General features: G+C 38.6%; 1 protein-coding gene across 9 annotated transcripts in view; it reads right to left on the reverse strand.

Moving 5' to 3' along the window:
• FGGY (FGGY carbohydrate kinase domain containing) overlaps nucleotides 1–25,577 on the reverse strand; it is a 150,280-nt gene that overhangs the window by 64,416 nt on the left and 60,287 nt on the right. For all 9 annotated transcript variants that reach the window (XM_074831891.1, XM_074831890.1, XM_074831896.1 and 6 more), the window contains 2 exons: nucleotides 11,806–11,934; nucleotides 6,836–6,939 (listed from right to left, as the gene is read on the reverse strand). In XM_074831891.1, the coding sequence (XP_074687992.1) occupies nucleotides 6,836–6,939; nucleotides 11,806–11,934 (233 nt within the window). The remainder of the gene's footprint in view (nucleotides 1–6,835; nucleotides 6,940–11,805; nucleotides 11,935–25,577) is intronic.

Raw genomic sequence — 25,577 nt, forward strand, 5'->3', positions numbered from 1 at the left:
CAAGCTTTAGGAAAGGCTGGGAGGCAAGCAGAAATAAACATTATACAGACTCACCACTGCTGGCTCTAAAGTAAACTCTCCAACTTCCTATTTACATTTCAAGATCTTAAGCTTTGTGGTTTACTAGTTCTGCAAGTAAGTGCTTTGGGTTTTGGAGGCTGCCTGCACATGATCTCCCACCACTACTGAAGTCTTCCTAGCTTTTATTAATATAATAAGGAGGTCAGAAAAGCAACAATCTTTTATATACCCTGCTAGCAGAAATATTTTACTTCTTGCCTTTTAAAAACAAAACAAAGCAAGCAAAGCATATGATGCCAAATTAATGCCAGCAAATGGGATATTACAGGTTGGTTTGTATTTTTTAAAACAAGGATGCTAGAACATGGAAGGAGACAGTCTCATTTAAAAAGGGTGTGGAGGACTTCTTTGAGGGACAAATAGAAGGCAGCAGCAATTTTATGGATATATAACCCTTTTATGGCCATAAGCTGAAAAGGCACCTAAATAGGCTCTGTGACCTTTTCCTCAGAAGGCTGAATCGGTGTACACTAAGGACAGGCAACCTGTAACAACAGTCGTGAAGTAAATGTGGTTTTCATTTCACACAGCCCTCCCTGAATGTAAAACGTCTTCATTAGCTGGGAAGTCAGCACTGTGACTGCTGCCAGATGCAATATATAAGCCAGCAGAACTGAACTGAATGAGGACAGAGCAAGGGAGATGTTCCTGCGATACTAAATTTCTCCCATTTGAAAGACACCAGCTCCATGACTCATGTGCAGAACAGGCCTTACAGAAGAGAAGAATATTAAAAAACCAAGAGGGCAGGTGCTTATCAATTTCATAAAGCTCTGATAGAACATTTCAAAAATTTGTCTAGGCTGCCCTAGCTGCAATAGTTTTGCCTTTGGTTTTTTTTTTTCCTACTGCATTCCTCCCCCTTCCCCCTGCTCTCCTGACCCTCCCAAACCCAGGCTCTTTCCTCTGGTCAGGAGAAGGACAAATTGCTGCCTTTGCTAAACCCTGGGTCACAGCCAGTTGGCACTCAGACACGTTGCCCTGGGCTTCTGGCCCTGTCCCCTCAGAGACTGCACATTTCACGTCAAGGATGCATGTGCAGCCGTGACTGAAGAGTGTGAGGCTGAAGTGCTGCACGCAGTCCTCCGACTCACTCTCCAGAAACACATTGCTCAGTGCCATCCCACTAGATTAAATATAGCTGGCAAAGCAAGTACCAGCCTATTTAGTCCTTGCAAGTTTTCCCCTCATCACAGATGATTTCAAGCAGCTGAGGAGTCCCTGTGTAGTAATTACTCAAAAGTCTGCTGCTTTAACAACGTGGCATGTTCTGAAGAGGAGACTCTCTATCAGAGCCAAAATATACTGAATCCACTTGCTGGTCTGGCTCCCACCGAGATTACAGAGATCAGGCTATGAGAACACTTTGAGCCAGCATGTCTCTGCAGTCTCCACTCCAGGATGTACTGCAAAGGACACGTACTGTGCATGCTTTGGGGGTGGAAACGTGCTTTACACTCTATTTGTGTGAACAAAGCTGGCAGCTTGGGCGGATATTGTGGAGCAAAGAAGCTCTATTGTGTTTGCCAGTCATCACGAGAATCAAATGAACAAATTTAGAATAAGCAAATTGGGCTGAAGTTCCTTCAGCAGAAAACAGGCAAAGACTAGTCAGGCTTGGTTAAAGAGAACATGGGATATTCTTCTTGAAATAATCCATAGTAAACACTGGGACAGCAAAATGATCTGCCTATTTTGCTGTTTGTGTAGTTGTTCAATCTGTTTTTTAGATCACGTAGTAAATCTGAAAAGACAGAAGATAAATTACTTGTCCCCCTTCAATTTAAAAAAACTACTAAGTTATAAGCTTCAAACCACATACACATTATCACCTGGGGAAAAAAGAATTGTGCATCAAGGCAGGTGAATCAGTTCCCAATAACAAGAATCAGAGTAGTAACTAAAACAGGTGCAAGGAAAAGGCTCCATCTAAACCTGAAAAGATTCCCTGACAATCCCAGAAAAGAAGTTTTGAGTACAGAGACCTGATGAAGAAGGAGGAATGACTGAAGAAGCACACAGACCACATCACCAAATACCAAAAAAAAAAAATAAATAATCAGAGACTCTGGATAGGAAGGAACACAAACCTTGTATATTTGGGACTCAAAATGCCAGCAAATTCACACACACCACCACCCCCCACCCCCCCCGCCTCGGTAAGCTGAAATCAAGCCAGACAATGTTCCCATTAGAAGCTGCCCTGGCTACTTCCTTCAGCTGTGAATCCAAAAAGGTGTTAGAGCAAGAATGACAAATATTTTCATAATGGAAAAACTGTTCTGAGACAAGTGCAAAGCAGAACACCGCTCTCTAAGTGAGCCTAATTCGCCACAAAATAGTCAGAAATGAGAGTTTATACACATTTTATGAACTGTTTTATGTGGATCTCTCCTGCTTTATTCAATACGCATAAATAGTACAAATCCTGTTCAGACACAAGATTAGCAAAAATCCCATACTGCAGAAAACTAAAGAGAAGATGGAGTGTTGCAAAAGAAGATCCCTGTTCTCTCTCACAGTGGGCTTCAGTATTTCTAGATCCTGCAGCTCTGCATGCACGTTCTCCTTGTCCTCCATAAAAGTCCCAGCCTGGGGGAAGAGGCACTATACCCTAGTGACTCCAAAACCCTCAGCACTCTCAATATTCCCATTCCATAACTATCATTTATTTCTGCTCACTAATTTAAATTACTTCAAATTCCTTTCACAACCTCTGGCTACCAAAAACTGGTCCCAGTCTTAGGTGTCACATAAGTTTACTCAAACCTGTACTCTCTTTGACAAAAGCCTTACAGCCTAATGAAACATTTTACTTTGAGGGGAAAAAAAAATCATTTTATGATGTGAATTTAGTGCCCACAAGAAGAGTGCTATGCTGTTGTCAGGTATGGGAAACTGCAAGATTTACCTACCAGAAAGAAGCAGCAGTACTTGCTAAATTACTTGCTCCAAGGAATACTAAGAAATTTCTGTGTACAAGTACCCTTGTTCACATTACTGTTTTGCTGTTTGCTAACTGGCACCCGAGAGTTAACTCAATTCTTGGTGTTTTTACACATCTGGAAAAGGGCAAGCATGCTTCTGTTCAGGACTGGGACAAGATAATACAGATATCTGTACCTGAAATCTATCCAATCACGTAAAGGCTTCAGAAGAAAGCAAAGGATTTTTGAAACCTTTAAAATACCCCATAAAACCCATAATAGGCTGGCAGGAAGACAGGCTTTTAGGGAAACCAATTACCTTATTGCCAGAAGTTAGGGCATGTCTGTTAGACCCATGCAAACTACTAGTTAGGAATAACATGCAAGCTCCTATTTCAAGGCCCCAAACCTGCTGCTATTTTGCTGTGAAAAACTACTCACACATTTTGTGTAGTCGCCATGGCTACCCAAGGAAAGTCTCCTAAAAGTTCCAAAACTAAATGTGGGTGCTGGAGCTTACAGACCCTGTCTACAAAGCACGATGACATGCAGCAGCCCACTCGGAAAAGTCAGCCACTGAGTATCCGTCACTTGAAAGGAATAACCTACGCTGCACAGACAGATCAAAGCTACAGCAAATGAATCCCAGCCCTAAACTCAGGGACAATCCTTCACAAATAAAAGGACAGCTTATTTGCCATTCCAAATGCAAATTCTGCCAATGACTTTTGCTAGGGCAAAGGAGGCAGCAGAGAATCATGTAAAATGAATAACTGTCCAAAAATATTCAGAAAACCATCTTTTCTTTTCTTTTTCCTCATGGATAATGGATGAGCCCTGAGGTGGCAGTGACTTTCAGCAACTACCAACTCAGACCTGGACTTGCATCAGTAACCTAATTACAACATGCTTTTACTTCTTTCATGAGCTATTCAAGTATCTCAACAGAAACACAAAATGCTTTGTGTGTGTCTGATTACCCCAAACTGTCAGTGGTTAATTCCAAAGGCATATCCTCACTTAAAAATGGTAGTTCTACCACAAATTAAACTATTATAGCCATGAGAAAAATTAGGTTCCACATTTGTACTTTCTAAAATATCAAAGGCATGATTAGCAAAGTCTTTTGTTCAAGATCTCTAGAGTCCTTGAGGTAATGAAAACTGGGTCATGGAGTAGTTTCTCTTAAAGTAAATGCTGTGTTCAAGCAATACCTGCTCCTGTGACTCATGGAGTATTCGGTCTAGAGAATGGAAATACTGTACCAACACACATACAGCAACAGTAGTCCCCCTGCCCTCACCAAAAAAGGAGGAAGGGGGGGGGAAAGAAAGGCATCGCAGATGATTTTGAACAGTTTCCTGTTACGATCCCTTGAAAGAAATCCAACCGTACTTTCACCCTGCTTTCTGTTTTCTGAATTTCTCCTGACAGTTGGCTCTTTCGTTTGCCAGAACCACAACAAAGGACGGCCTTGAGTTTCCACACAGGCCATTTTCTCCCTCTCTCGTCTCTGATCATCTCACAAAGGTATTATTGTTGCTGGCTCACTGGGGCTCAGTGCACCTGAGGCAGATCAAAGGCACTTTTTAATGCCCGCCTGACCACACAGGTCTCTCTCCCACTGCATTAAATTAAACTCGATGATTAATCTCTGTAGCCCTGAGGGTCCCTTGGTGCACACAGAGAGAGAAAATATATATTTCTATCAAAACACAAGTATAATATACTTTCATTTTATAGCCCTAATTAAAAAAAGGAACAGCTAATTTCAGCCAAATGCAGCTGCATATAGGTCTCATTAAAACACAAATACAACTGCTCTGTGTGCTCTATGTTCATTTCATGCAGTCTATGCAGGTAATAGATAAAAGAACAGTAAACCAACGTCTTTTCACAGATTAAATCCAGAGGAGTTTAGAATTTGCTTATTGTCTACTGCCTAGAGACTGTTATACCTCTGAGCAGATGAGTGAAGGAAGGCAGTTAAGGAAATGATTATAAAATGCTGAGTAGTTACATTTAAATAAAAATCTACTTAAATCTAGCCAAGAACTGCACAAGCATCTATTCCCAAGTTTGCATTCAAGTGATTAAGAGCCTTAAAAGGCTCTACCTTGTCTATGGTGTGCAGTCTGTGTATGACTTTGGGGTTGCTTTAACGACGGAACAGAACGTTGATTAACATCAACATGGACTTTATCACGTCACTTTTGTTATACTAGTGTATGTAATGGAGCTACATCTCTCATGGTTGTGGCATATGCACACAAAAAGTGCTGTGATATACCATGCTCTAGCTTGGGAAGCAAAACAAACTATAGCTGTGAACTGGGTCTACGTTAGAACTTACCAATATACATACATTAAAAATTAATAAATAACCACACACACGTCCTCTTCCAGGGCTAGTTATACTAAAGGAATAAGTTGGAGCCAGCTGGCCCATTTCCAGCTGCTCAACATTGCCCTCAGACCTTTTGGGGAAACTGTCTGCAAGCTCCTCAGCTCATGTTGGCCCAGTATTATGTCTTTATTAACCCAACTCATTTTAACAAGTTAAACTAACTCAGCTACATGAAACAGGTTAGGAAGAGTTCACACAAACAGCTTCTTCTGAAAGGGCAGAAACCTCCAGCAAAAAAACTGGAAATAATAGAAGCAGTGGCAGACTCAAAGGGTGACTTCTTCCCCCAGAGCTGGTATTTGCAGGATGACCTATCTGCCCTGTGATAGACAAAGAGACACCAGTGTAGTTCTTCAGAGACAGAGTAAGCTAAGAGTGGTGGAGTTTGAGGTTTAAAACTCTTGTTTAGGAAGGATTCCAAATATATTCCAATTGGTCTACAGGATTTAAACTTTTGTTAAATGCTCTGCTTCACAATACTGGGATTATTCACATCTTTAAATTCAATCATGTGCTAAAATGCTTTGCTGAACTACAATCCATGTGACAAGATCACCATTTAGTCATGCTTAAGATCACCACGTATTCATGCTGTTACTAGGAAGACAACTTAACTTACTGTTAAGCCTGACATTTTATTACCAGTTTTGTTTCTTTTTCTCTACTGGAGCTCTCTCCATGAAACATGTTAGTCCCCTCTAACACATCTAGCACTCCCATTGCCATTTGCTCGTTTTGGAAAAATCCAAGTTATAATCAGTCTAAATTTAAGACCAAAATGAGTTTTAAATAAAAAATGTGGCAGAAAAGGGTACTTATCTAAATGGAATGCTTTCAGACTCATACATTTTAAAAAGGTATAAATTTCAAAAGCAGACACTAAATTTTAATTGCAATCTCAGAAAAAGCTTTTGTATTAATTCACGGAGAAAAATTAGCAAAGTGAAAATTGCTTATTGGGGTTTTTCTTTCTTTTTAGTCATGATACGTATCGTAATTCTATACATCATGGCAACTTTCAGAGGTAGAAGGATTTATATTGATTCAGTGAAGAGGTGGGCGAGAAGGGCTGTGACTGAAGACATGCACTCCTTCTCCAAAGACACTATTCTGTAACACATTAGTGACAGGCTTCTCACGGATAACTCAAGCTGAGTCTTTGGCTCAGATTTCAGGCTGCTCTTTAAGCCACTCTAGCATCGTGGTTTTTACTTTCCATGTAATTTTTCAGTATTGATTTCTACTACTATTAAAGTTCTTGCTTAATAGCAAATGCATGGCAATATATAATTAATATCCAAAGGTAAAGATAGAGTTACCAGAAAAAATTCAAGGAAAAGGGTGAGAAGGACAAAGGTCATTTTTCCCTTCAAAAACATTAGTGTAGTCTGTACAAATTAGGACTAGGCATACAACCTACCCCCATGTGGCATGAAGATGTTCCACAGATCATAGCAACTCGGGATGTAATTGGCTGGTTCTCACATGGCAGGTTGTGTCCTTTCACATCTGCTCCAATTACTCCTGTTAAAATAAAATTAAAATTCTGTTTTAAAGATGATCAAGCCAACCCTCACAAAACAGAGCTTCTCTGCACACAAATAAAAGTTATTTTATCATATCAGATTAAAATGTATTTTTATTCCAGATACATGAGGACACAAGATGATTTCTTCTCTGTTCATGTGTATCATCACAATTTTTAAATGTTATTTTGACTATAACCTGACCTTTATTCTCTTAGGTAGTACACTATCATGCAGAATATCAGACTGCCCTGTTGTGAAAGGCAGTATGGTAGACTGCAGATATGTTTATTTGTTCACAGTTTATATCATGCATATACTGTATAATGTGTTTTGTCAGGGGATGAGCTGGAGAAAGGGGTAACTTGGCAGGAGACTGGAAGACTGCCAGCTTTGTTGTCTTGACTGCTGCTGCTGTTCTGTCCATGTCAGACAGAACCATCCGAAGGAAGATTACTTCTTCCCTTAGAGGAACTGTGCTTGGCTCTGAGGAGCTTCTGCGTGCAGGACAGGACAGGACAGAGGACAAACTCAGCAAGTACTCAGCCCACAGCAGAAACATAAAGCCAGGAGATGCCAGAGCTGAGCCAGGAGCTTGCTTACAGAATGGGGCAGACCTATAGCCAAGCATCAGCACACATCACATCCTGCTTAATTCACTTAAGGGGAGTGATCCTGCCCTCTCCTCGTCCTCCTCTCCTTGGCTGCATTCTTACATCACATTGTGCTGCACCCAGCAAAATGAAGCAGCCCAACAAGTAATATCCTTTTGTTTGTCTTTTTTTCTCTTGAGCATTACTTTTCAATGGCAAACTGGTCACCAGACTGCATTGTATCTTTATCTGCAGTGCACAGTCTGGTGATCAGTTTACCAACCCTGCTGGAAAAAAAAAAAAAAAAAAAAAAAAAAATCTTTCTCACTGTAGAAGGAACATGAAAGCATTTACTGGACATTGTGAAAGATGCCAAGTGCTACTGCTGGTTAGTATGTTACACTTCATTAAGACCTTCTTGTTTAGGTCACCATTGCAAGATTCTGTTATCAAATCGGTCTGTTGGGGTTTGTCTTATCATGATTGCCATGGTTATCATGGTATCATGATTGGAAGTTATTTAAATAATCAGAAAAGTAAGGGCGAAAATTTTTACAGTCTTCAAAAATCTGTCCCTTTATCCTAGCTGGCTTGTAACTATGCAGTAGAATAGCTTGTCATACACAGAGTTGATTTGTAAGGAACAACAGAAAGCTAAAGTATGTCTTCTTTTTCATTGCTCAAACACAGACATGCATGTGTTCATATTAAGAATTTTGGATATGGTTGTCTAAAAGGCAATCTCCTGTACTAGGCAACACTGTCACAGAATTTCTTAAGAGTTTAAAATATTATTGACACTTCAGAAGGAACAAATCTATTAAACTGTATTGTCAGCATATGTTGCAAATGTATTTTCATAACAAAATGGAAGAGCCTCGTGTTTAGATATTTTTAATCACTAAGAAAACATGCATTCCGCAAAATATGCATTTTGGGCCTTTTTGAAATCGGTAGGATTTTGTCCGTGGCTTTACTAGTGTTCAGAGTTGCAAGTGTCTTCCTATTTGTGATTAATTGAAATCAGGCAGCAATCTGGAAAATTCTCATAATAATGAAAGCTTAGATATTTTATTTGCTAAAAATAATTTAATTGCTGTTGTAAGTCACTTTCACCTTTAATTTAGTTGGAATTCATTCTTTGAGACAGACTGAAAATCTTTTGAAGATTCTCAAGAGAGACTGAGAACAAGAAGTCTGCATGACACACAAACTGTAGGGGAGATTTTAGAAAAGCAGGCTGTGCTTAGCATGCGTACTTTTGGATCTCTTCCACAGTGACAAAGTATTTTACATACTGTACAATAAATTACCCACTTTTGCTGAAACAATGCTGATGTCTTTTTAAAAGGTGCAATGTAAACATTATTTTTATGAGGCCAGTCCCAAAAGACATACACATATACTCACATTTTTATCTGTAGGCTCTTTTAAACTGGTACAGTAGGTCAAAATGTAAGACATAACTGCTCGGCTTTTAGATTTTTACTTTTCCATAATAGGTATCAGATGGACTGATTCAGGAGTCATAGATGACCTCCGCAGACATACGTATTACATAATTCTTTATCTTTACCTTATTTTACTCAAAACTTTGAAGCCTTCATAAACTTCAGGAACCTGTCCAGCAAAAACACCCTTTATATCCAGCCAAAAGCAGATCTGAATAGTGCGTCAAAAGTTATTAACACTGAAAACAAGATGTCCATCATGTCATTTTGGTTTAGCCTGCAGGATACAAAAGAGCTGCTTTTGTTACTCAGCTGTTACAGACTACTTTTAAAACAACCAGCAGAATGTGTTCAAGAATAAGAATAATGACACCCACTGGATGTTGTTGTCCCACAAACTAATCTAATGCTTACTAATAGACAACTCATATCCTTCAAACAAATTGTAAACCTCAATATTTCATTACAGATCACAGCAAAGTACTTAAACACACATCAGTACCTTCTCAAAACAGAAGTTTTACATCAACTATAAGAGTTATTTATTTCCAGTATCTTCACATTTTAATTCACTGCTTCAAATATTTCCTATTTTCTTTTCTTCTGTGCCCCATTTATCATTATTAAAAGGTTAATATGCTTCAGTGCATTGCCATCCTTAATGTCTTTTGATCAGACACAGTTTCACTTCCTAGTCCTATTATCTGTGTTCTCATTTTGCTTTTCTGTTTTTTCTTCAGGATTTTCAGCTCTGTATTCTACACACTGTAGGTTAAACTAGACATGAAAAAGAATAAGGTTCTTGTTATTAACAGTTATGGATGAAGGAAAGCTATTCAGTATTTCAGGTGCCGCCACACCGTTCATTTTCTTTATTCTGTTCCATTATCTTTGCACTCTCCCCCTCTCCTTTTGCTCCTGCTGCCTCTCTTGCTATCCAAATCTTTTCCTTTGTACTGTCTTTTCTACTAGTTTCCCTACCTATTTACTACCCTTCCCAGATTCAAGAAGAATGAGTTCCATCTTAAATCTTCCTCTTTTTCCAGGCTCTGAGTGTGATTAGCATGCAGGTTCTCCCACTGTGTTACTGCCTCTTCCCGCTGTAATGTGTCTCTCCCTAACAACAACCTGTACATTTCTTTTCTCCTGACGATGATTTCAGTAGTCTGCTAGTGTTTGTGGTGCCATCTGGGAAAACATATTCTGATAAACAGGGCTAACAGAAGCAGACTGTCTCTATCCACTTAAGTCTTACTCTGTTGGATGCCAGTAGCTACGTATTTCTAATGTTAGAGTTTCTTTACAGAAGACTATAGCAAATGAACAGCTCTCTGTTCTTCTTTAAATTCATTGATTTCAGTGCATGAAATTTGCTGGGCAAACTTTTTGTGTTCTAAATCCAGTACTAACACAACGATGCCAATTAAATGAGGGCCCTCCACTGCCATTTTCACGTGCTGTGTGACAATCCAGTTTTTCAGCCAGTTCATTATTTCAGGCCAGCTTATTATTACATCCTTTTAAAGAACACAAGTCTGCTAGGGCACATAGTTTTAAACACATTTTTATGCAATTAGGATACTAATTCACACAAACAGATTTTTAAGTCACAACAGTAGGAACACAATACATCTACAACTATGACACTAAAAAGCCTTCCTTTTTGCAGCTGGATCTCTTTCTAATCCTTCTGAGGTAATAAGAAAAGCAATCTACATGATTACTTAACCTCATCAGAAACAGTTATCGAAAGCAGAGTAAATGGATTTAAACATTTTAAAAGTTCCAGGCCACAATTTCTAGAACAAATGAGATTTAAAACATCACAAAATATATGAAACAAAACTGATATTTTAGCAGCTAATCATATTCCATCTAGATCTAGAGAAAAATACTCTGATGAGTAATAGATTTCCATTGAACAGTACTGTTTCAATAACACTGAGACTCTCTGAGGTAAGACTTTTTTCTAAACTATCAAACTAAAAAACCCTCAATTTCTTGATGAAAAAGTTACATTGAATCATTTTGTTATTCACTGTATTTAGGTAAGGCCAAACAGCATAGTAAGAAAATGAAGACATTGAGCCTCACCAAATATATTTCAACACAGTTGAAACTGGGCATATCGGAATATTGTGCTAGCAAAGAAAAAAAAAGTCTAAGCATCAGGCCTCCCACTTCAGCTATGGATAAAAAGTTCAAAGTCACAGAAGGGAATGCTGTGCAGTGGCCAGTTCCCCCTCTACTTTTGTTTGCTAGTGTAGATACACAGTATTTACATATTCTAACCCCCTGGATCAAAAGCAGTGTTTTTGGTATATATCCCACATTGTGCTAGCATAAATGTATGTGAAAAAGTGTCTGTTGCATTATTTAAACAAAGCATGAATCACTTCTAAAACTGAGAAGGAAGACTATGAACAAGCCTCAGACATGAGACTTCTCCCTTAGAATGTTAATTTTTTACTTTTCTTGCCTATCCCCAAAGTTTTGAGCAACAGAAGATGCAAACTCTCAGCACATTGGCATGCCAACACAATGGTGTTTCACTTCAGGAATTTGAAGTGAAACTAGCAGAAGTTAACAAACAGTTTGGAAATCCAGCTGAAAAGAAATGAACAGTGATAGCCCCTTTCTATAAACAGATATTCAATATTAGCAGTTATTGTGATGGGGTTTTTATTTTAGTTGTGCTATTTCATAAGAATAGCATCAGAGCAAATTGCTGGATACAAAACAGGCTGCGAGAAAAATGGTTTTCTAAAATTAATTCAATACATTCCTGCTTCCAAGAATAGTAAAGATATGACTGAGTACCTAGTCCTCCAGCATGTGCATCAATGAGAGATGCTGCTACTGCAATCCCTTCAGGGAGACCGAGATCTTTTGCAGCTTCTGGCGTTAGACCTTTTCCAACAGACTCTCCAGGAGACAAGACGTGGTTTCCTGGGCAGACACAAGAAAAACCAAACACCTGTCAATTTACTAAACAGAAAAATAAATGTGTATGTTATTACAAGAACTCCCTTCCTCTCTCTCAAGTTAGTGTGGTGTATATATAAAACAAAAAAGTGCATCAAAGAACTCTATCTGATTAAGAAGTATCTTTCATTATCTGTCTGTATATTAAATACAACCATGCTAGAGCAGCTGTCCTATAGTAATTTAAAAGTTCAAAAGTATTCAAAGTCTATCTAGCCACAGAGAAAGATTTCACCACAAGCAATTAAATTCTGCTTGGCATCTTTCCAACAGATATGAAATACTTATGCAGAAATCCCAAGTTCTTGTGGTAGTTCCTGACTAGGCTGCCTGCAGCCATTCTCTGTGCACGTGAACGAGATTTAGCTCAGCCCATGCTCACAACTGAAAACTGCACCTGTTGCACAAGGCAGGGGCCAATTTTTTCCCCATTTCCATCCTTTCCAGCAGTTTCTACTAGGAATAAGGTAGCTATAGTAACAGAAACTCTGAAAAAGAAACCGGCTTAAGCAGCAAATTCCTCCTATTGCAGCTGTATTTCCTCAGAGAAATAATCCCTGTCGAGTCTTCACTGGCCTTAAGTATGAAGAACATTATGGTCACCCCAAACACAGCAGAGCAACCCTTCCTTCTCAGTCCTGTCACCAGGGAGTCTGGTGGCAGGTCCCATCTGCATTTGTCTCCTCTACCATAATGCACATCAAATTTTGTCTTGCGAAAAGAGATCATTTAATTAAATCATGGTGATAAGAGATTGCTTAGAGCTTTGAAGAACAAATCTAGAGTCATTAAACTTTCAGAATTTAAGGACACCCCCCCACCCAGCCTCCTATCTGGCTGCTGAGTACAACCACAGCTGAAGCGAGGAGACTGACAGCTCCTGGAACTGCACACACTTCCCTATTTATCTAAAGATTTGGTGGGTGAGAGGCAGTGAAAGGCACAGTGGGAGCTCCTATATACCTCCCTGCCAATATCATGGCTTTTAGTACATATCTGTAGCGTTTACTAAATTTGACAAATTTTCTAGGCAGAGTTGACAAAACTCCTTTTTAAAATAAAACAAGCTTATGTTCACAGTCAATTCTATTGAGAATGTTACACCTAAAGCACATTCTGATATGTAGAAAGGAAGTAAAACATCCGCCACAATATAGATTAATTAAGAAGGAATAGCATATCATAAAATATCAGGAATACACTAATGCCCATGAGCATAATGATCTAGAAATACAGTTATACTACCTTAATGGTAGATGAAGGTTATGATATTAAATTCATGGGTAGAAAACGGGTCTTCAATTTTACATATCACTTAAATCTTTCTCTTTGCTGTAAATGATGTTGGTTCTTCACTTTAAGGAAGGTGCCCACTTCCTGACAGATGCAGTGTATGGAGCACTTTGTGATTAGACAGCACACACAACTTCTCAGTGCTTGTTTCTCCAAGAGTTTCTATTCTATTGACCGTCCCACTGCTGCCTCTGAAACGCTAGGCTGAATCTCATACTGGAAATTTAAAACAAGTATGTATAGTCAAAAATTCTGCACTTGACTTTGGGTTTATATTCAAATATTGGGGTAGTAACCAAACCCCACCATTTAGCTTACATGGAAGGAAGTGATGATATTAAACTATCTCCTCACAGGAAGAAAATGTCTGTATTTTATTAACTCTGAGTGTAAAGTTAAAACATTGTGCTAGCTTTGCAAGAGGTGATCTTTTGCAGTTTTCCTCCAATAAGTTGGAGAGCAGGATGTTTCTCTTTAAGAGAACTTTTGTATTACCTTTCTGTTTTTTTAAGACATTGGAGAATAATACCAGTAAAGCAAAAAAGTTGTGTGTTTCTCATGACATTCAAAGACCCTGCAGGTGAAAGGAAGTTCAGAAGAGTTCATGCAGCTAAAACCACATCTTCTTCTTCAGAATCAGTCACCTGACATGAAATCACACAAATATCTTGTATATAGAGCATGAGGTGAAATTAATCTGAAATAAAACCTCTTTTCAGGCACTCAATTCTATGGCTGGCTTATTTATATCAGTCATACTGGTCAAACATTTTAGTGTGTAATTATGATGTGGTTAAACTCCATTTTAGAGATCAGGGCTACTATTAGACAGAGTCTTTTCCTACCAGCTCCTCAATTACTGTATTTCTAGTTAATGAGCACTAAGGGAACAATTTCCGAGATAAAGATAATCCTCTCTCCTACAGCAGCAGTAGAAAATGACCCTATAGAGTCCTCTGGTACTAGTTATATATCAGAATGACCAGCAGCACTGCTATCCCCCATGGGCATAAAGTGTGTGAGAATGTGTGGGGATGGGTTTCTTATGATTTGAAGATGCAGCATAATAATCTTGTATTTTAAAAAAATGAATTAACAGTAGAGTATGCCCCATCTGTTTTAGGAGACAAGGTAAACCTGAACAATTATTCCTTGACTGAAAGCACTTTCTGACAATCTGGGAAGTGACAGCAGTCAGAAGCCACCCATGACAAGGATTGAGAAGGGGAGTTCTCCTAGGTCACCCAACAGTCAGGGAGTGCAGGAAAGAGGTGACAGCAAGTGGGAGCAGCAAGGAGGGGACACTGACTCTGTCCCTCTACTTCATCCTCCCAGCTTTAGAAATCAATGAAAGCTCTGCTACACCCATACGATATGTTCACTAGGAGCTTTGTAAAAGGGAAGAAGCCGGCTCTGCATGGGCACTCTTTCTGTCATCGTGGAAGTTGTCTCCTCCCCCCCAAGTGTGAGTAAGTAGGTGTGGAATGGGCAAAGCCTTGACTGAACCATATGGGTAGAGACCTGGAAAGGGAATTTTAATTCTCATGGTTTACTCTTCACTGAAAAACTAGAAAACTCAGCTAAGCATCACTATGCTTAGAATCTGTAGGTAAAAAGCTATTAAATGATAAAATAAAAAACACAAAAAGCAATCAAAGAGGAGCCACAGTAAAGCATTTGAAACAGATTGTACTCCAGTACTAGACTGGGAGAGAGCGAACAGTTTCTTACTTGAGCAAAACGCAGTGGCTTTAGAAGTCAAGGGACAGCTACTATAAAAATAAAGGTATTCTACAGTTACACACCAGCATTTCAATGGCAGGTGCTGCCACCCTTAAATCCTACATGTCGGGGGAAAGAAGCTGTCAGAGAGTGAGGAAGGGAAATGAGAGCCGCCTGCGTACAGAGGCGGGCAGTGGGAGTATTACAGAAAGCTGCATAAAAGAGGCAGTGAAAGGACCGAGTCTTCTCAAGGCTCCTGCCAAAGTAAATGTATCGAGTCTTTTGTTTACAGAAGTCTCCTGTGCAAGTCATTTACCTTTGCTATAATGACTTCCAAAATTAGACCTAACCAAACAAACCCATAATGGCTGAAGCTGGAGAACTTTCTGTTTCACATTCATAGAGCTGTTTCACTAATGCAATGCCTTAATCCACAACCTTTTCACTTCGTACGAGACAGACTATTTCTAGCTATTTTTTCCCCTATAAAGCAGCAAGTTTACAAAAGGAAAAAGCTGTCTGAATCTCTTCCTCCTCTTTTATCCTTCTTCGAAGCCTAATGTTAGAATTTTCTGTGATCAGGTTTTGTTTAAAGAATTCATGTGGTACCAACGACCCTCTACCTTTTTAGGCGGTTACCACAGCAACCAGCTATTTACCAGACGCAACACACAAGGCAGACAATACATCTTCAGTCAACTTTAGTAATCAAAATTCACTGTACTGGCTTACTAATATTTACCAGAACTAGGTACTTTAGGATGTAGACCTTTTTAAAACCAACAAAAGCAGAGCGCAGCAGGGGGCCCAGCTGACTCAGCTATGATATACTCCCTGAGAACAGCTTTTCATCTATCATGCAGAACGTGGCTGCGTTTCATATGCACTTATATTCGGCTGTATAATTGCATAAAAATTCAAAAGGAAGAAAATCAAAAGGAGATGTCCCTTTTCTTCACTAACTTGGCACAAGCAAACTTGAACTTGGATATATCAATCCCTTCTGAAAACCCAGCAACCTCAGAAAGTAACCGAACTTAAGGGTACATCCTGTCTCCATTTTATAGCCTCCCCCAAAGTGGACAATCCAAAGGCTTTTTAATTTAAAAGACAATACACAAACCAGACATCCTGTTAAATAAGTGATATATAACATGCATTGAAGAAGTTATCTAGTTAAACAAAGCTGCACTAAATAAGGATCAAAGGAAACAGGACCTCAGTAAAAAGAAGCACTGTCCATCCAAATGGGTCTCGTAATAAGCAATGTAAGGGATTTGATCCCTCTCAATTACATACAATACTCACATTTAACTGAGATATATATGGCTGATTGTTGTACAATTTTTAACCCAGCTGATTAGCAAAAATAGTGCTAAGATCAGAAGGAAGCAGGATAATAATGCAGACTATAAAATTATAATATTAACTTTTTCTTAGGAGTGAATGCATGGTGGTTAAAGGGTGTTAGAAACAGCCAGATTGGGGCTTTTTTAACCTGGAAATACCCTCCATAAAATTTCCTGGTTGGCAGTTAAAAACTTCAGAATTTTTATTCAGGAAAACCAAAACAAATTGTGATATTATAGGCCAGCTTATTTAAAAGTGAGAAAAACAGTTGGTTAAACAAAATCACTTTGGCTTTCTTCAGTTCAAAATTCATCGCTGTCTATGTGAGCTGCCACAGTAGCTTGAGGCAAATCTAATTTGGGTCCTTTCCATCCCACTCTCCCATACAGCTTATGCCTTTGGCTGAACTACATCTCAACTACCTAACATGTAATTACTTAAGGCAGACATATTAGGTTGCTAAATACTGGCAAAAGCAAGCAACCTATGTGCAGGCAGATCCTGATTCATTAAGCTGAAAAGTAAATTGGTCTGCAGACCATAGGTGCCTACTTCAACAAAGACTACTGCCTTCTTGTCCAAATGAAAGAGAGCTACTTCATGTATAAATGATAAGCTTTCCTGGTTAAAGGTCAAAAGAAAAAGAAAAAAAGCATTCTGCATCATTGGATCATTAGGCATGTACATTGATGGACACGACTGAGTTTTCATTACTAGACTTCAGTGAAACAGTGCAGAATGAACATCTCTTGTAATGCATGGCTCACTACTCCCTGTGCTGACAGGCGTATGGGTATACAATACATACATTTGGATGTCTTACTAAGTAACTAGATGCAATGTATTTGCATTCAAACTCAGCTACCTGATCTCACGTTTTTTGCATGCAAACAATAATTTCAATGGGCTGATAATTTAGATTTCTGACACTTTACAGTACAATATTCCTAACAGTCTCTCTAAATACAGAGATCATCAATGTAGATGACGTGACTATTGCTATACTTCCAGAGTTGCAAGTAATCAGACTTTGGTTTGGTACAGTACATCACTAAGATTGTACAGGCAAAATAGCTTGTATTAATTACGGATTATTACTTAACAGAATGTGTTTTATTACTGGATGTTTTTTAATAATTCACGATAGCAACTCCTCTTTGAAGAAATAATTACCCCTTTTTTAAAACTGAAAGAAGTGACAGACCAAAAATAACCTGATCAGTTATTGAAAGGATACTTTTGAATCTTTCAGCTAAGCTTCTGATACCTGCACAATCTTATTCCCCACCACATTCACACAGTATCCAGTTCTAATACCCATACTGAGAAGATACTGATGCATTATAAAGGGTTCAGAAATGAGTCAGGAAAGCAATTACAAGGATTGAGAAGAATGACAGTTCACACAAGTTTTGGTGAAAAACCTCAAGCAGCTCAGTATTTTCCTTTAACATAGAAAATTTCAGCCTGTGCAGGTCAGGCATGTCACTACAGTCTGCCAGACAGGAGTAGGAAGTTAAAACTCAGATGAAAAATAAAGTGTATTCTTTAATTAATTCATTAATTTTGAGAAATGACAGCAACTAACAATCAACAACCTTTAAGTCTGAAGTGGGCTCTCCATCACAGAAAAGTATAAAATAAAGATTGGTTCTAAGATACACTTTAAACTATTTAAACATTAATTTTAGGGAGTCCAACAGCCTCTGACTTGGAGGAAGTCAGCAAATTCTTTGAAATAGTCCTTCTGGTTTTGTGAATCCTGACTCATAAAGCAGACATCACTATTTTAAAAGCTATCTCAGCATGAGGCTTAAGCAAAAAAAAGATGAAGAACAAATCAGTACCAGAGGAAGAGTCAGGTAAAAAGAAGAAATGACCCAGAACTATTCTGAGAAATGCTTTTTTAAATTTTCTGTTTTTAAAACTGTATGAAAAATAAGAAAGGAGAAATTTGAGAAATTTAAATATTAAACAATCATAAACAGGCTCAAAGTCTGCACAAAATTTCTCCTATTCAAAAACAGAAATTCGAGGAAAAAGCTCCTAGTTTTCATACTAGAAAGAGAAGGTTCACAAGTCCACGGTGTTGCCAGAGTAGAAGAAGATATGATTCCCCAGGCAGACAGATCCTGAGACCAGAACTCTAGAAGTGGACAGTGGGAAATTTTTTTATTATTATTTTTTGAAAGCTCTAAGCTTTTATTATTAGTTGTCTAAGTTATGACAAAGCCTGAGAATGAAAGAACACCACACAGTACTCCTCACCTCTTGCAGCAGAGAGGAGGGACAAGTGGAGAGGTACCATCTGCCAGCAGGACTCAACCTGGTGATAAACAGGGTGACGGATGGTTCCTTCCCTTACAGTGGAAGAGGAATGGAAAATGTCACCCAGGAAACACTGTGAAGAAACCTGAGCTACCTGAATTTAGCCCAGCCTATTAAAGAACAGTTATTGGAAAGAGGAAGAATAACTCAGGCTGGAGAAACTGGCTGACAGGACACTCGTCAAATTCAAGGAAGGGAAAAGCAAAGTTCTGCACATGAGGGGGAAGGACCCCATGCACCAGGACAGGCTGGGGGTCAACTGTCTGGAAGGTAGCTGGGCAGAAAAGGACCGTGAGGTCCTGTGGACACCACAATGAACATGAGACAGGCATGTGCCCTTGCAGCAGCCTCCTGGGCTGCATTAGGAGGAGGGCCACCAGCAGGCTAAGGGAGGTGAGCCTTGCTCCCTGCTCAGGAGGCCACAACTGGAGCCTTGCATTTTATACTGGGCTCTCCAGTGCAGGAGAAACATGGACATACTGGAGAAAGTCCAGAGAAGGACCCCAAAGGTGACAGAGGCATGTCGTACAAGGAGAGACTGAGAGACCCAAGACTAAGTCCAGCAAACAGAAGGCTTCGAGGTGTTGGCGGGGGGCAGATCTTATCAATGTACATAAATATCTGATGGGAGGGAGCAAAGATGATGGAGCAAGACTCTTCTCAATGGCACCCAGGGACAGTACAAGTGGCAACGCACACAAGCTGAAATGCAGGAAATCACATTTAAACAGAAGAAAAAGTGTTTTTACTGGGAAAAGGAGGTCAAGACACTGGAACAGGTTGCCCAGGCAGATTTTGGAGTCTCCATCCTTGGAAATACTCAATATTCAACTGACACAGCCCTGAGCAACCTGCTGTAGGTGACCCTGCTTTGAGCAGGGGGAGCTGGACTAGATAATTTCCAGAGGTCCCTTCTAACCTCAACTATTCATGTAATTCAGAGATCCCAAGATTGAAAAAACATAAAAGAAAATAGAAATCACAGGAACATGTAGCTTTTGAGAAAAATTCTTTCTAACTTCTTACTGCTGAATCACATATTATGAAATAATGCCTCAAGTTTTGAGGAAGGAGACACCCTAGAACCTCTTTGCGCTGTGCCAGTTTCAGCTCCTTTACAGTTGCTACAGCTCTTGGACAGACTGAAATGACAGGAAGCCAGAAAGATGTTAGCATATTTGGAACACTCCTCAGTTGTAAATTCCATGGATTTTGACAGCATGTAAGTGTAAATATCCTCTGATTCATCCTTTTAATTTTGTTTGAAATTGTAACGTGCTGTAATTTATTTGGGATAACAAAAGACCAAAGACAGACAGACAAAGGGACCCCATACTTAAGAGAAACCTTTTACTTATTATTCTCTACCATTTACAAAGTATGGTGTTTAAAGCTTGTTGTTACAATCAAGCTTTATGAAGAACTGGCAGCTAAAAGCTGACCTGAAAAAAAAATCCTCATCCCTTTCTCTCAGCCTTCAAGGAAATCCCTCATATATTCCGGAGCATCTGGCATCAAAGGCCTTGGAAGAGATATAAAACTGGCAGAATTGATTGATTGACCACTCCCTTCACAGCTGCTGTAGCATAATATTGACTGTATTCTCCCCCTCTGGACTGAATCTTCCTTTTTCAGCCTATATGTAAATAAATGAGTAGAACTTCCAAGTATTAAAACTGACTACTTCTGACAAAATGCAAAACCTAAGCAGACTATTTAAGTGTAACAAGTGAGGTATACAATACCATTATCTTCATTAGCTTTGTATGTGGAAGTAAGAATATAACCATTCATCTAATAACATGTTCATGAATAAACAGTCTGCTGTTCTGTCACTTCTTTGAATGCCTGAAGGAATGCAGAGCTGGACCTACATCTGAAAACCCAGCACAATGTAAAGCTTGTGCACAGTGCTGGAACAGGGAGGGTGACACTACTGTATTGATGTATGGGAGTAAAGACCACTAACCATAAATGCACTTTAGAGTCAAGACAAACCCTCTGTAATTGAAAACACGGTGCCAAAATTTAAAGGCAAAATTTTTAAAAAATCAAAAGTAATCCCACTGGAGATGGATTGAGGCAATCTGTGGAAAATGGGAAGCATTCTTCTTGAATGTGACTAAGAAGGATGAGTGGGTAAAAGATTCAGAATGGGATTTAAGTAAAGGGATGTATAAGGACCAGAGGGTGTTCTTCCTTACACCACCATCACCTGCAAAGGCAAAATCAAACATGGAAGAATTCTACCAGTCTTATGCTAAAGCAAATTAAACAAAGTTACAGTTTTAGAGTTATGAAAGAAAGAAAAGTGCTGCTTGAAGACAGGCATAAGAATCTGATCTCCATATTATCCAGTCATATCAAAGTTTAAGGGGAAAAAATCCAAGTAATTTTAAAAAAGAGTTTGTCATTTTGTGAACAGGATTGTTGACCATGCTTGTCTACAAAACCCTATCTGCCGATATCACAATCTGTCCATGCAAGAGTTATTTTCATTAGCATATTAATTTCAAGCACTCAAAGTTCAAGGCAAGCACTGAATTTCCATGAAACTTGTGAGATTTAAACAATCCAAATACTTTTCTCAGTTTTGCCTCAGATATTCATAAAGATCCCATACGTATGAGCTGTGTATTTATTCACTTTTGAGGATGTGGCTGTAAATTCCTAGTCAGGAAAAGCTGGGAAATGGGTTTACAACATCCTTATCATGTTGAAGGACTGTATTTCCAAGTATGAAGCTTTCTTTTCAAAAAAATACTTCATTAAAATCAGTGTGCTGCTCCATCACAGGTGAAAGAAGGTGACAAATGCCCCTTTACAAAAGATAGCATTTTAGCCTTCAACACGTGATCTACAAGAACAATAAAACCTATTCTGCAGTACCTGCAATGCTCTCTCAGACAAAGGCACCATCTTCAACCAAAAAAAGACCTGGCATAAAATATTACCATTCAATAAAAAATCATTATTTGGTCCCTTAAGTAGCCCCTGAAGTAGAGGGCTGTGGTGAAAATTTATCAGGCATTTTCCTCCAAATGGAATATATGCTTCAGTACCCTAAAAGGTCTATAGTACATAAAATTTTAACGGAATTGTTAATGTCTTTCTAGGTTTTATAATACCACAAAGAGATACTCATCATGTGTTTTCACCACAGCAGATAAATGCTAATGCCTGTAGTACACAACACTTTCACAGTGGTTTTGAACACAAGCCATCTTCTACTCTCTTGGTGGGCAAATTAATGGGATCAATAAATTTTGTAGTATCTCCATATAGCACTCTTTACCTTCACAAACGTGATCAGTAAATTCACGGTGTGCAGAAGGGACCACAAACAATTATTATGTGGATTCCCTGAAAGGTTACGCTGCTCTGAGAAATGTAAAATGTCAAAGGCCTGGGCATTTCCATATGTAAACCCATGCCTTGATGTGGGAAAGGTTTGTGGAAGATTCTAAAGGTCAGATGTGAGGGTCCCCCTTATCAACAAGGTCATGTGTTAAGTTAAACTGAAACTAAAAGAAGTGTACTACCTGGAACGACAAGCACCACTCTGATTACAGTAAACATATTTTTAAAGGGCGAGACATTTTAAAAGTGATGTTTAAAAGTGTATTTATCAGAATAAAGAAATATGTACATTAAAGAAGTTTTTCTCAGGTAATTTCCATAAATATTTCCAGTGTCATGAAAGTTAAAGCTACTTCAAAAAAAAAATCTAGAGTCATAACTATTTATCTATGGTTCCCTCTGATTAGAAAGAATAGTAATTTCACTAGAGATTAAAAAAACCCACATAGCTTTTCTGCCTATTTTAAACTGGTAAACTATGTATTTACTTTTGTTACAGTATGAAAATTTTGCTAATTTTATCTTGTGACATTTTGCTTTGTTTAGAAAGAAATGATGATTCAGAAGCTGCTAATCTTTTAGGAGAGATAAGTGAGAAAAATGGTATTATCTCTTTACAAGGGGAACGTGCAGGCATTAAAATACATCCTTGTATTTGAGCTAAACAAACCTTGAGCAGACATACATGGACTTGGACAAGCTTGAGAACAGAAAAGGAAATTCCACTAGAATTACTTCAGACTTGTTAGGGTTTTGGTTTTGTTTTCATTTTAGGAGGAGTTTTTGACCATGTATAATCTCTCTTCAACATACTCCCACCTAGGCTATCTGGCAATTTTGAGTTCCTTCATCTGCAAGCCAGCTAAGTCTACTGCTTCGAATTCTTTTCTGTCAGCCATAGCACACTATGATGTGCCTCCTGGAAGCACACACTCTGACTGTTCATCCATATGAGTTACTTAAACAAATTGCCTTCCTTTTGTATAATGGGCTGAAGTTAACGGCAGCTGAGACTGTTCACTCATGGGACAGCACCCTGAAGCAGGATGATAAATATAGCTCGAGCTGAGTGCAAGGTGTGATCCTGTGTAGCATTTGTGGGCTCCTGGGAGGAGGTCTATGCAGTGATGGTGCCTTGACACTGATGCCAACACCTTGGGCGTTGGTAGGAAGGAGTCTTCAACTCAACAAGACCATTCCTGCTCCAGTTTGACCAGTGCTGCTCAAGTGACTGAACGGCACTTTCCTGCTAGGTGGATCTACAATGTCCTGATTAATTTAAATTAAGTAAGGAAAGCTGGGCTTATTCAGAGTGCTCTTCCCAAGTCCAACAACACTGAACACTCATTAAAACAAGCAAACCCCCCCAAACTTTCATTGAAACAATGTTACCATTCCCATTTTCCCATGTACTGGGACACTGATAACATTAGGGGTGGCAGAAAGAAAAGCACTTCCACAGCACACAACACAGACCTCAGCACTGCTGGGCAGCTTGTGGGCAGGGAGTGAGTTGCTTTGTTTTGGTGTCCTTTTGTCTCCTTCTGAAGTTAAACCCTTCCAAGAGACTCCAACAGGCGCAGTTTAGAAGATAAAGGAATGAAGGAGTAGCTGCTGTCTAGTTTCCATATTCGTACAGAGAGCTCCTTACTCCCTCTTCATAGACGCATAAATGAAGGTCACTGTCCTGCTTTTTTGTGATTTTATCACATTGCTAAATATAATGAAGGTAATACCTTCCTTTTTAAAAGAGTCAACGTTAGACAAACAGTCATGGAAATAAGCATATATTCTACCTAAGGCCAGGTTTCACATTATTATGCAAAACAAAAAGTGTCTTATACTTTGGATACACCTAAGGTAATCAGCCCAAGAATCTGAAAACCAAAGAGTTTCTCAAGGCGAGTAAAAGTACGTGCTCTTCAGAAGCTTCGGGTTCTAGCCTACAGTTTGGTGCAGTTCTGGAGGTCAGATTCTGCCTCTGCAATTCCAGCCGAAGGTATTTTATGGTTCGCTTCTTCAAAATAAATGCAACTGCCCAGGGAAGTAGACACTTTCCCCATTAACTCTGGAAAACATTTTTGTTTTGCAAGAAATGCCTATCAACAGAAGTTAAGTTACTGATTTATTTTGTAAACATTGTGTTTTAACAAAAATGCAAGCCTGATGTTGGAAATTAATGATTTTTGCCTTGCTAAATGCTGAGCCATATATAGATTCGTTTTATGAGGCTTCCATCACAACAAAAGGCCCTTTTTATTAATGGCTACTTTATCATTTAAAACATGTATGTTTAGTTACTTAAAATGGCAAATTGCTTTGCACTGTCCTTGAAGTGCATTGCATAAATATTGTATTAAAGCCTTAGCTTACACTTCATAAATAATTTATTTTTAAAATACTCTTCCATGAGACCACCAGCTGCCGAGATGTTCAATTTTCTGGTAAAAACATGTATTTATTGCAAGTCTTATTTTAACTTGTTGAAGATTTGCTAAAAGCCACATGTGATAGATGTTTTAAGAATTGTATTCAAACTAAAACCTCAGGAAGCTAAAAGCCTAATACTCCTAGCAGGTTTATACCGTTGCAGAGGCAGTTTCAGTTGAAGGGGGAAAAGCTGAAATCTATTCAAGGAAGCTTTCAAGTACAATTATCTGAAAACCTGAAAATGACTTATAGTGTATTTTGTGATGATCAGAAAATTTTATAGATTTCATTACATTTCATTTCACTATGGTCCTCCCTATGCCATTTCCATTTCATGTTCCTGCGTTTAAACTGCTGTACAAACTTGTTCAAAGTGCTAGACATTAAAAAAAAAAAATCAAAGGAAATTTCAGATAATTAACTTTGATGAACGAGCATATTTTAATTCATGTCTGGTAATATTCTTGTTAATGACATGTCTGCTTAGGACATCCATTAAAAGTCCATTAACTTAACAGGGAAAGTCTAATAAAGTTATCCTGGAAATTTTCTGGTATATTAACATTATGGACTTTTAATGAATATCTGCTGTAGGAATTGCTATTAGCAAGGCTACCATTCTAATTAAACTTAGGCTCTGAGAGTGAAAAAAACAGTATAAAGATAATAACAAGCAGAAGTAGCACTTTTCTTGAAAATTACTATAAGGGAGATTGGTAAAGGTCACAAAACATGCTATCAGTAACAGCTATAAATTACAACGTTGTGGCTTGTTTTTTTGTAGCCTGCCATCCAATATACCCGTATCAGGTGCTTCCTTCATGTAATCAATTGCTGAGGCTCCCATTTACTTCTCTATTGTTGAGACTGAGCAGTACTGAAAGGCTAGCTAGGCCTTTCAGAAGGGTAGAAGATATAAAATTTAAACACAGTTTTTCATGAAAATGCAAAGTAAAAAGAGTAGTTAGGAAAGCTGTTACCTATGGGCATCCAGCCTTGTTATCAACCCATCTGAAGCTTCATCAAGTCCTGCTACATTTCTGCCGACATTCACAACAAAACAGCAAAAGATCTTTTTAATGTATAGAACTTTTTATATAGATGTGTATATATCTTTTTACATA

Source organism: Strix aluco, chromosome 8 (genome assembly GCF_031877795.1).
Source record: "Strix aluco isolate bStrAlu1 chromosome 8, bStrAlu1.hap1, whole genome shotgun sequence".
In the NCBI taxonomy this organism is placed as follows: Eukaryota; Metazoa; Chordata; class Aves; order Strigiformes; family Strigidae; genus Strix; species Strix aluco.